The sequence below is a fragment of the Chiloscyllium plagiosum genome, chromosome 13 (assembly GCF_004010195.1).
Source record: "Chiloscyllium plagiosum isolate BGI_BamShark_2017 chromosome 13, ASM401019v2, whole genome shotgun sequence".
NCBI lineage: Eukaryota > Metazoa > Chordata > Chondrichthyes > Orectolobiformes > Hemiscylliidae > Chiloscyllium > Chiloscyllium plagiosum.
In genome coordinates this window covers 39630369-39642490 of record NC_057722.1, presented here as the reverse complement: position 1 = coordinate 39642490, position 12122 = coordinate 39630369, and the positions used below count along the sequence as shown (strand labels likewise).

General features: G+C 39.7%; 1 protein-coding gene across 1 annotated transcript in view; it reads right to left on the bottom strand.

The window, feature by feature from the left end:
• Window positions 1-12122, bottom strand: part of actl6a (actin-like 6A) — a 26803-nt gene extending 14681 nt beyond the window's left edge. The window contains exons 1-5 of the mRNA XM_043702236.1: window positions 11924-12122; window positions 8403-8479; window positions 7099-7273; window positions 3463-3563; window positions 2357-2454 (exon numbers count right to left, since the gene is read on the bottom strand). Coding sequence (XP_043558171.1) covers window positions 2357-2454; window positions 3463-3563; window positions 7099-7273; window positions 8403-8479; window positions 11924-11948 — 476 coding nt within the window. The 5' untranslated portion in view covers window positions 11949-12122. The remainder of the gene's footprint in view (window positions 1-2356; window positions 2455-3462; window positions 3564-7098; window positions 7274-8402; window positions 8480-11923) is intronic.

The window sequence follows — 12122 nt, the reverse complement described above, 5'->3', positions numbered from 1 at the left end:
CCTACCTATTACTGATCCTTCCATTTGAAGAGATATTAAGTTGGAAACAAAATGAAATTTCATTGTAATAAAGGTTATTATCCACAGTTACCCCTTGTCAACAATTGATTTTCTGCCCACAGATCTATGTACTTACAAGACCCCATCTTTATCGTCCCTGTTGTCTTTAGTAAACTGAAGATGGCACAAAGGTCCTTCAGGGCATAAAGGAGAGGTACGGAGGAGCGGTATCCACATTTTTATTATTTGTGATGACAGTTATCGGTGACAGATAGTTTTCTTTTTTTAAAAATGCATTCAAGCATTTTCATTATCCTGGTAGTCATCACTTTAAGGTTCCATTTTGAGAAATTTACTTTCTGTAAGATTCCACAGGTTTTGCTTCAAGATTAACTTAGTTGACCCCCCCCCTCCTCAAAGGCCTAGCAAAAAAAATTGATCAGAAATTAAAGGCTAGCCACATGGTGACCATGTAACCACTATCAACAGTCTCAAAAATCCACCTGGTTCAATAATATTCTTTAGGAAAGGAAATGTGCCATTGTTACCTAGTCTGGCCTTTAAGTTATTTCAGACCCACAGCAGTGTGGTTGACTCAACTGGTGCCTGAAACAGCTTAGCAGGAAATTCAGTTGTGTTTAACTTCTATGATGTTGAAACAAAAGAATGAAATTAACAGACCACATGGCATTGACCTAGGCACCAGAATAGAAAATGGCAAACATAGCCCTGTCAACCCTGAAAAGTGCTCCTCACCAATATCTGTGCCAAAACTTGAAGGGCTACCCCAAGACTAGTTGAGCAACAGCTATACTCACTGAATACATTACAAACAATATTCCAGATCACCATCTCTGGTTAAGTCCTATCCCACTGGCAGGACCAATCCAGATGTGATGGCATGGCAGTATACAGTTGAGAGGAAGTTGTTTCAAGAGTCCTCAACGTTAACTCCAGGCACCATTAAATCTTGCGGCATCAGGTCAAAGAAGGAAAGAAAGCCTCTTACTGATTACCACTTTCAGTTGACAAGTCATTAAATCTCCACGCCACTTGGAGGAAGCACAGAGGGTGCTTTGGGCACAAAATGCACTCTGGTTGGGGAACTTCAATGTCCATCAAGTCTATTTTGGCAGCAGCCCCTAGTAGGATTCAGCCAGCTTAGTCAGGAAAGGACACACCTGCAAGCTTACATCTGCGGTAGGTGGTTAGGGAATAGGAGGGAGAAATATACTTGACTTTGTCCTCACTATATTTGCTCATCAGACACACCTGTCCAAAACAGTCATCAGAAGCAGCTACCATATAGAACATCCCCACAAGTACTCTCTTTGCATGAAAGATAACCCCGAGCATGTTGTGTGCCACTACTACTGTACTAAATAGAATAAATTTTGAACAGATCCAGCATCTTATAACCAGGCATCTGTGAGGTTTGTGGGCAACAGCTGAGTTGCATTCTACCACAACCTATAAGCTCAAATCCCAGCAAACATTCCACACAATTTTAACATTGATTTAAGAGATCAACCTGGGTTTAATGAAGTATACAGGAAAACATGCCAGGTAGAGCATCAGACATACCTAAAAATGAGCCATGAACTAGTGAAGCTATAAATACAAGATTACAGATCAAACCCAAGCTCTGTGGTCCTGCTACATTCAGTTGTGAATGGTGGTTGACAATTATACAGCTCACTGGAAGTGAAGACAATCCCATAAGTAGCCCATCCTCTACAACTTGCACCCATTATCTTCAGCCAGAAGTGTTGAGTGGGTGATCCATCTCAAACTCTTTCCAATGCCTCATTTAACGATTTCATCCCTCTTTACTGCAGTAACTGACTCTCTAATTTATAATACACACCAGTCTTCTCCCATACCCTCACCTATCCTCCCTGGAGATTGATATCAAAGAATGTGGAGTTATTAGTCCTGCCTTTCCCTCAACCATGTCTTTGGGATGGAAACAACATCACAATTCCATGCATCAATCCATGCCCTTAACTCACCTGTCTTACTTTTAATATAATTATGGATTAATAAACATCATATATCCAGATTGTAATTGTAACAGTTCATCTAGAGAAGGTTCCCTGGCAGGCAGGCATTGATCTTGGCATTCTAACAAAGTGTTCCAAAGCTCTGCATGGGTACAGGGTGCTTCATCTAAATTATAGTGATGACCTTACATGGAGACTAAAATGTGATATTTAACAAGGTTGTGTTACTTAAAAAGTGACTGAAAACAGCTAACAAAAGTTTTCCAACAATGCAGAATTCCAAGCAGAAGGAGTAAACCAAATCGATTTCAGTACCAAGTATGCAGTGGAAAAATGGATTCAGTAAAGGATACGCTGTGAGCACAGCTGTTTTACACAGGAAAAAAGCTGGAATATTATAATGTTCAAACATCAACTCAGTAAGCCGCTCCCTCTTTGCCCTTGTATTCCACTGTGAATGCAACAGAAAAACGTCAAATAATTACTGGCTAAAACATATACACCACAAACAATGCACAGATTAAATGGATAAAGAAACAAAAGATTTTACAAAATAAGTAATTTGCCCAAAAATGCCAATTCTGTAAATTTGTGCAGTGAAAATATTAAAATCTGAAACTGGGTGCGTAAAATTAATTTTTGGAGTGAAGATCATTAAGTCTTGTATTTGCAGTCACTTAGTGGATAAATTCAACAAATGGTGAGATACTAAGAAGAATACACAGAGGCAACTAACTGTTTTAAACAAACTAACAGTGCTTTTCCTCTGTCAGGTATTAAGTCTCTCAGTGTAGTTGGCAGACCTCAACTTCAGCCAGCATCACTTAAGCCAACTGCTCAGAGGTACATGGCCACATGAGTAATCCATCATTTTCCTTTCCCTCTCCCAAAGTAAACTTTGCCTTGGTCTTATACACTTGAATTCAAGACAACATGCAAAAATAAAAAGAATAGAATTATATAGAATCCCGACACTGTGGAAACAAGCCATTTGGCCCAACAAGTCCACATCGACCTTCAAGTGCATCACACCCAGACCCATTCCCCTACCCTATTACTTACATTTCCCATGACTAATGCACCTAACCTACACATCCCTGAATACTATGGGCAATTTAGCATGGCCAATTCATCTACACATCTTTGGACTGTGGGAGGAAACTGCAGCACCCGGAGGAAACCCATGCAGACACAGGGTGAAATACAAACTCCACACAAACAAAACAGTCACCTGAGGCTGGAATCAAACCCAGGGCCCTGGCGCTGTGTGCCAATAGTGCTAACCACTGAGCCACCATGCAGGACTTCCATCCTACCACAGAAATGACCATACCAAAATACAAATTCATACAAACTTCAGTGATATTTTTATCCAGAAACATTTGAAATGTTAGATATTATGCTACACAAATCGAAAACACAGAAACAAAAACATTTTGTACGGCAATCAAAAACTCACTGGGGCCTCTGACATCAAAACAGGATGTAGACCAGCTTCAGATTTTATGTGATTCTTGTATGTGTGATCTAGAATTGCTTGAAAACTGTCCCAGTCTTCAACTATAAATACAAAAAGAAGTTAACATGTTTTCAGTTGTATAACAATTTTAAAAATAAATTTACCTTCAATCAATCTTACAGGTGCAAGCTAAAAATATATGAAGTACATAGATTCATAGATCAGATTATGAATACTTTACAAATTAAGTGTGCAGTTGTAAAAATTAACAAAAATGCTTGGAATTTAAAGATTAATAAATTCAAAATAATGGAATGCCCAGAAATAAAATTCTTATAAAGCTATAGACCGCAACACTAGATTTAGTTTCAGTAACTATATAATGACGGAGAATGTAAATCATGTTTTATCCAGAGTTACATTAATTTAATTAGAAGGAATGGGGGTCTTGCAATTTGTTGCAGAGGTGACAGAGTGTTTGCCTATCATGGCATTAACTTCTTTCAAAGTGCTTTTGTTTTAAAAAATTCTCAAGGTCAAGGACCAGGCTCGCAGGAAAGTAGTCTGACACAGAACAAACAGCCAAGAGGCGAGTCTGCTAGAATATAAGTGTTTTATTCCCCGCAGCGTCGCCACAACCAGGACTCGTACTTACAACGGGTCTGGTTTATACTCACTCTACGTGTTACCGGAACTGCGAGCCGTCAGTTCTCGTAGAGCGGTTGACAACAACCCACGCTCGGCGGTTAAACGCAACCCCGGAGCAGACTCACCGAACTGGAGACTTTTCCAGCTGATATACTCTTTTCCAGATATAAACATTCATGTGAACAGCAGAGCAAGGCTAAAAAACACATTCCATTCTGGTTACATACAGATAAGAAGATTCACACGGGACTAAGCAACACCTACATTTCGGTTAGATTCACACATGTATTGGGACACAATTTTAACCCTTTCACCACAGCTTTCAAGCCTGTTCAGTAATTCTGGGGCATCGGTACTGCTAAATTCTCAGCAATGAAACACAATTTGCACATGTTGTTAAGCTTCCACAAACACCAAATTTTGAACTATTTGAGGAGTAAATTATGACTCCCCTGCTCTTTGAAATAATGTCATGGAATCTTATGTCTGCCTAATAGAGCAGACAGAACCTCAGTTTAAGTCTCATTTGAAAGATGGCATCTCCAAAACTGCAGCACTCCATCAGTACTGCAGTAGAGTCAGTCTCGACTATATGCTCAAGCTGCCAAAGTTAAACAACAGGTTTGTGACTGGGACCAATTGAGCTTAACCAACTAAGCCAACAACAAGAAGTTAAGATGAAGATGAGGAGCAATATGCAAAACGTAGAGGGATAGGTGGAGACGGTTGTGGTTTGGCAGGGGTTGAAGTGGTCACATAAAATTAATATTTGTGATAGGATGGAAGACAGAAAAGATTAAATGACAATAGGCATACAACAAAAGATAATGAGAATTGGTAGGTACAATTAAGGAAAACAGAAAGGATATGTCTTAAAGGCCAACATGAACAGCAGGACAACAAACTGCTGCTGTCCAAAAACAGGAAAAGTCAAACCAGCATGGGAAAAGCAAACAAAACTGAGATAGAGGTTGCAATGTAACATTTCAACTCAGTGTTCAGTTCACTTTGAGCTGATGCTCATGGAGCAATGAAAATTTTTATTTTAAAATCACGTTGAAGTGTCTGATGAAATAGATATCTTTTGAAGGAACCATATACGGTGAACGAGGCCAGAGAAGCAGAGCTGGGCAAGGTTTCAACTAAATACCAATTTGATTTGAAGTTAGTATTTTTTTGGTCACTGCAGACTTATGTTCAGTGACAGAACTTAACAGCAAGTTCAGATAAGTGAGAGGTGCTGCATTTTGGGAAAGCAAATCTTAGCAGGACTTATACACTTAGTGGTAAGGTCCTAGGGAGTGTTGCTGAACAAAGAGACCTTGGAGTGCAGGTTCATTGATCCTTGAAAATGGAGTCACAGGTAGATAGGATTGTGAAGGCGGCGTCTGGTATGCTTTCCTTTATTGGTCAGAGTATGGAGTACAGGAGTTGGGAGGTCATGTTGCGGCTATACAGGATATTGGTTAGGCCACTGTTGGAATATTGCGTGCAGTTCTGGTCTCCTTCCTATCGGAAAGATGTTGCAAAACTTGAAAGGGTTCAGAAAAGATTTACAAGGATGTTGCCAGGGTTGGAGGATTTGAGCTATAGGGAGAGGCTGAACAGGCTGGGGCTGTTTTCCCTGGAGCGTCGGAGGCTGAGGGGTGACCTTATAAAGGTTTACAAAATTATGAGGAGCATGGATAGAGTAAATAGGCAAAGTCTTTTCCCTGGGATCAGGGAGTCCAGAACTAGAGGGCATAGGTTTAGGGTGAGGGGGAAAGATATAAAAGAGGCCTACGGGGAAACTTTTTCATGGAGAGAGTGTACGTGTATGGAATGAGCTGCCAGAGGAAGTGGTGGCAGCTGGTACAATTGCAACATTTAAGAGGCATTTGGATAGGTATATGAATAGGAAGGGTTTGGAGGGATATGGGCCAGGTGCTGGCAGGTGGGACTAGATTGGGTTGGGATATCTGGCCGGCATGGACGGGTTGCACCGAAGTGTCTGTTTCCATGCTGTACATCTCTATGACTCTATGACTTTGCAAGAATTATCTACCCAGAAGGTAAAGGAAATGTGGAGAATAGTGGACCAAGCAATAGCAAACATATTGAATGAGTGGTAGTTCTCAATATAACAGATAACAGGCAATATGAGTTTTGCAACTTAACTTCACATGAAAACTTTTGCTAAAACAGAAGACCTTCGTACAGAACCTTATTGGCCGAATGGCAGAAATATTAAATCCTTCTACAAGTCATTTGCTTCACCAAATAAACGCCATAACGAAATCTTGATACAGAGAAATCTCTTTTGAATCACTTGTCATATATTTTAGTCAATATATGAAACAATATGAAATCATAAATATATTAATTATCTGTAACAAGCAATGAACTTTTATCAAGGTTCGTTGTGCATGTAATATCCACATCTGTTAATCACTGTGGGTGTGACTAAATTTGACTCTACACCTACAGAATAAGATTTACAGAGATCAAAATTTACTATTTAAAAATGAGTTCGAGAACCACTATCCTCAAGAGTCTTAACATTATGTAAATAATTGTTATTAGTTTATTGTTCACGGAGTGATGGATATGAACAAATTGCAAAACAACCCTTTCGATACTTTTATAAATAGTAGTGATCAACCCAGACACGCAATGAATTAGATTAACTCAGTCAGGATGACAGTGTGGCCTTACTAACCTCATTTAGCAGAGGTAGTTAGAGGAAACCAACCAGGCATTTTGCTCAGCCGTAATTTTCATGGGAGAGTTACTGTATGGACATGGTGATGGGAGAATTGGACATGGTAGGATCCTTACTTCTTCCCAGCTTTATCCAACAGCCTGCATGTACTGACTACCATGTATCACACATGAATATGTGGTAACTTAATAAAGAAACCCTATCAACAATGAGAATGATCCACAGAGACGGTCAGGAGAGAACAGAAAATTGACAAGGAAAAAACAGTAATTAAATAGCTGACATACTCATTCCATTCTTCAAAGGAGAGATAACTTCCATATTTTCCCTTGGAACTCGCAAAGAGTTTGTGTCGATGAAATAAGTTGTGCCGCTTGACTTTCCTTTGTCTCCTTCTATTTCCATAGGTGCACTTCCATCATCCCTCTCCAACAGCATCCCAATTGCTGTTGGGAAGTCTGCCTTTAAAAAATGTTGGATTAGGAGTTCAAAATATATTTCCAGCTCAAGTAGTTTATTCAATATTGGAAATAAAATATGCACAAAATTATACTTAATATATTTGTTTACTATACATGAACAGCTTCACATTGAATGCTCACTTTAACAAAATAAGAACTTGCTAGAACAGTACATCATTTCATATCAGAATAATCAAAATACATGCAAGAATATGATTTGCTCCCAAACTGTGCAAGCAACCCAGAACTACTGCCATCAACGTTTGAAGATGCACATGATCAGTACAACTGTTGCAATAAAGAAAACCGAGAAAACACGAACTAATTTTTACATATCAAAAGCTAGTTTTTGTGATGGCTCAGCTAGTTTATCTAGTCGAGTGACACACCAGAAGATAATTAATTCAATCTCCAGCCTTCAGATTTGAGACTGTTCCTGACCATCATGGGAGAAGATTGAGAGTGGAGGTGGTAGTTGACATATTTTTCATTAACTTGATTGGACATGTTTTGACACCCCTTTGGGGCAGGTGGGATTTGAACCAGTCTCCCAGCTCAGAGGCAGGGATGCTACCACTGAGCTACAAGACCCCCTTGGTGTCTGCTTATTAATGGGAGGTTCATCAACCTTGCTCCGATGTACTAGCCAATAATTTCTGCCGGTTCTTTTTCTGGAAACACGAAAGGAGAGTATGAACTAGAGGAATTGATACAGTATGTAGGTGTAGTAATTGTGAATGAGTGGCTGCTAGGTACAGAGGATGTCAAGCAAAGGGTACTAGAGCTTGGGCTGGGTTATTAAACATAGGTTATTTACAGTATTAGGTAAAAGGAAGGGTGCCGCCCATAAGAACACAAGAATCAACTGAGATAACAAAAGGGGCTATAAAACTTGTAAAATGAAATACAAAAATTACAGACAATGCTACAAGATCTAGGATATTGTAAAATAGAGTGAGCACATGTGATCTAAACAAACTTAGCCACAAGCTTTTCTGGATGCCATTCAGTCTATAAGGAGGTTTTCTGCCTATGTTTTGTAAATATCAGTTATTCTTCCCTCCAAGCAATTGAAGTAAAAGCCTTGAAACCTCAATTGTTCACATGGAAGTGATGCAGTGTCAAATTACCTTTGGACAATCTTCTCCAGCATAGCCAGCCCTGACTGTGTACGACCCAATGTCAAACACAAGGGCACCAACCTCATCTGTGAGAAATTGAAGTGACAGGAGACAAAATATTTACTTAAAGCATAACAATACCAACAAAGTTTGAAGAAATACACAAAGAAGAGACACTTACTGAAGAAAATGAATACTTTCAATGTACTTGCGATGATTGAGATTTACTATTGTTTCTGTATTTTTACATTTTTGCATAAAACATTTATAAAACTCTACATGCAATACAAACTACACATTCACCTGTCATAATGAAATATTAATATAAATATTAATGTCTCACTCCCCACAGAGACAAAATTGAGAGAAATTAGATTTGCCAGTGAGCAATGTTAAAGGAATTGCACAAGATTTCAAGTCGAAACTCTTGCTGGAACATTAAAAAAATTGACTAAACATTTAGTTCAGATGGCAACCTATACTCTAAACAACAAAAAAAAACTTCCCTCATTCGTGGTTTAACACCAAAATTCAATCTCCTTAGTTCTGTTTGTTTGTTTTGCTTTGTCCCTTACATTGGAGTTTTTCCAGGAGGAAAATGTGCCTAAGTATTTCTTAGTTCCCGAGGGCTGGCTTCTCTTCATATCCTTTTTGACTCAAATATCTGATTGAATTCTTTTTTACAGCACCAGTAATCTTGAAAATTGCTAGCTCCAGTCAAAGTTAGACAAATATTCCAGGGTCATTTAAATCTTCAGGAACTGTCACTTCAAGCAAAAGATGAGCATTCCCTTGTGATAAACCATAGACATGTTACCCCCATCACCTGACTTCTGGCAGATGGGCCATGTCTGCAAGGTGCAGCAATTTTACAAGAAAACACTCTCAGCCAATCATACAGCAGCTTCCGGTGGGCTTATCCCCTCTCAAAGCTCATCTCCATGACATCGTGAATCATATGGGTCTTGTGTTGAGGCAGAAACTTTAACCAGTTAGTCTTTAAATCCTACCTTGATACTAAATAGACAGTTTAAAAGTAGAACAGTTTACAAAACCTGATGTTCCTGAAACCTTCCTATGACTTCAGACTAACAGTTTATCCAATATTAGACAATCACTGACCAGTGATCATACTTTCTCTCCAGCAAAACAACCTGGATCCCACTTTAATCTTTAACTCCCAAGCCATTCAGACTTGCCATCAGCAGAATTCAGAACAGGTTATATGATCACCCTCATTCCTCCATTTAACTCCAAGACAATTTTATAAAACCTTTTTTTAAAAACTAATTGCTTACATTAGAAGCCAGAATTTGGTTGCTTAGATTTGCCAAATACTAGGACAATAATGTTCTATTCTAAGGAATAGGAGTTTCAGGTTCTGTTCAGTTCTTGCTTTGAACTGTACTTAGTAGAGATTCTGAGAGAATAAAGGAAATAAAAAGAAAACACAGATTTATCCTGAACACTATCTCATTCCTTCTAATAAACAGAAGTCTGGAAGCAAAGTGCCAACAATCTTGGAAACAGCTATCATATTCAACTTGGCTTAACTCGCAAAGAGTACCAACAATATCAAAAAGCATTGAGAACAAATAAATAGAATCATAGAATTTACAGCACATAAAGAGGCTACTTGTTCCCCTCCGCCCCCCCCATGTTTGTGCCAGCCAAAGACAAGGTACCCACTCAAATCTTCCAGCATTTGATCTGTAGGTCCGCAAGTTATTGTACTTGAAGTGTATATGCAGACATAATTTAAATGAGGTGAGGATTAATTTACAGCACATAAAGAGGCTACTTGTTCCCCTCCGCCCCCATGTTTGTGCCAGCCAAAGACAAGGTACCCAGTCCAATCTTCCAGCATTTGATCTGTAGGTCCGCAAGTTATTGTACTTGAAGTGTATATGCAGACATAATTTAAATGAGGTGAGGATTTTTCTTTTATGCCCTATCAAATTCAGACACATTTATGATGCTTTCTGTTCCTCTTCAGAGTTGAATGCAGTGGCACAGAATTGAAGAACACAAATTACCATCTGCAAACTTCTGAAGAATGAGATTTTCAGACATAGAGACACATGAAATAACAATTCCTGGGATAGCCTTGAATGATTCCCACAAAATTAAAAAACATTAGAAACCAATTGAATGAAAAGTTACTTGCTCATTTTTATGACAATAAACATTATGACAGAAATTAATTGTAAAGTTTTTTTTAGTGTAATAACATATTTTAATCAAAAAGGAAAAGTTCACTGATTATCATAATGGAGCTACACAGGGACCCAGGTTTGATTCCTGCCTCGGGTGACTGGCTGCACAAAGTTTGCACATTTTCCGTGTCTGTGTGGGTTTCCTCTGGGTACTCAGGTTTCCTCCCACAGTCCATAGGATGTGCAGGTTAAGTGGATTGGCCATGTTAAATTTCCCATAGTGTCTAGGGATGTGCAGGCTAGGTGGATTAGTCATAGAAATGCAGGATTACAGGGATAGGGTAGGGGTAGCATGCTCTTCAGAGGATCATTGCAGACCTGATGGGCCAAATGGCCTGCTTCCACACTGTGGGCATTTTGTGATTCCATGAATAGAATGCATTGAGTGTAACTTCAACAATTCCTGGGAATGGCTGAATTGTCCGATAAAAGAACACCTGCCTTCCCTAAAATTTAGAGGAATAAGGAACAATTTGTTGAAACTAAAATAAAATTCATAAACAGATGAATAGAGTAGATGTTTGCCCTGGCTTTGGGTTCTCAAACCAGAAAATACTGTCTCACTAATCTTTGGAAATTTCTATCCCCAATGTACTTTGAATCAATGATTGTGTAATTTGTCATGGTTACATACCCTATAAAATTTAACTTCCCAGTCTCAATTCAAATGCAAGATTTGTTACCCAGAATATCACAAAGAACCACAGAGAAGCGCCTACACCAAGAAATCAATTTCAACTAGATCCTAAACTTATCTCTCCACACTTCAGGCTCTCTGACTGTATTCCTGATGAAGGGTTTTTGCCCGAAACTTTCCCTGCTCCTCGGAAGCTGCCTGAATTGCTGTGCTTTTCCAGCACCACACTAATCTAGACTCTTGTTTCCAGCATCTGCAATCATTGTTTTTACCTGGATCCTAAACTTGCCAAAGCATTTCTCACTTTGAACATATTCCATTCCTTTCGTGTTCATTAAATCTGCCCATTACCCTAAACATTTAGTTCTGAGATACAGAAAACACTAAGTTGAGACAGCATCAGTGGGAAGAGAAACCTAACATCAAAAGTTTTGCTTCTGGGCCTGTTTACGTAGAAGTAACGAGAATGTTTTCAGACAAAGCAACGTGAGTGAGAGTTGAATGAAGGAGTGACTAAAGTGGAGACAAGTCCCTGAGATGAAGCGCCTGGGAATCTCGGGTCTTTGCGCCGAGCCGCCTCCAAACCTCACACTGCTCTTCCCGCTCCCACATGCACCGCTACCCCACAGGCCGGGCCTACAGCACTGCACTCGGCGTTCCCGCTGTTGCCGACTCACCTCCGCCGTACACACCGCCGCTCATGCTCAGTCCAGGCCGCTGACGGACCGTCGCTCCTACTGCACCTGGTAATGGTGATGGCGATCCGCGAAGGCCGCTGCCCTCCGAAGTGCAAACTCCAGACCGAAAACCCGCTCCGGCCTAACAAAGAACAACTAATGGCCGACCCCAACCAATCCAGAGCGGGACCGCGCGGGG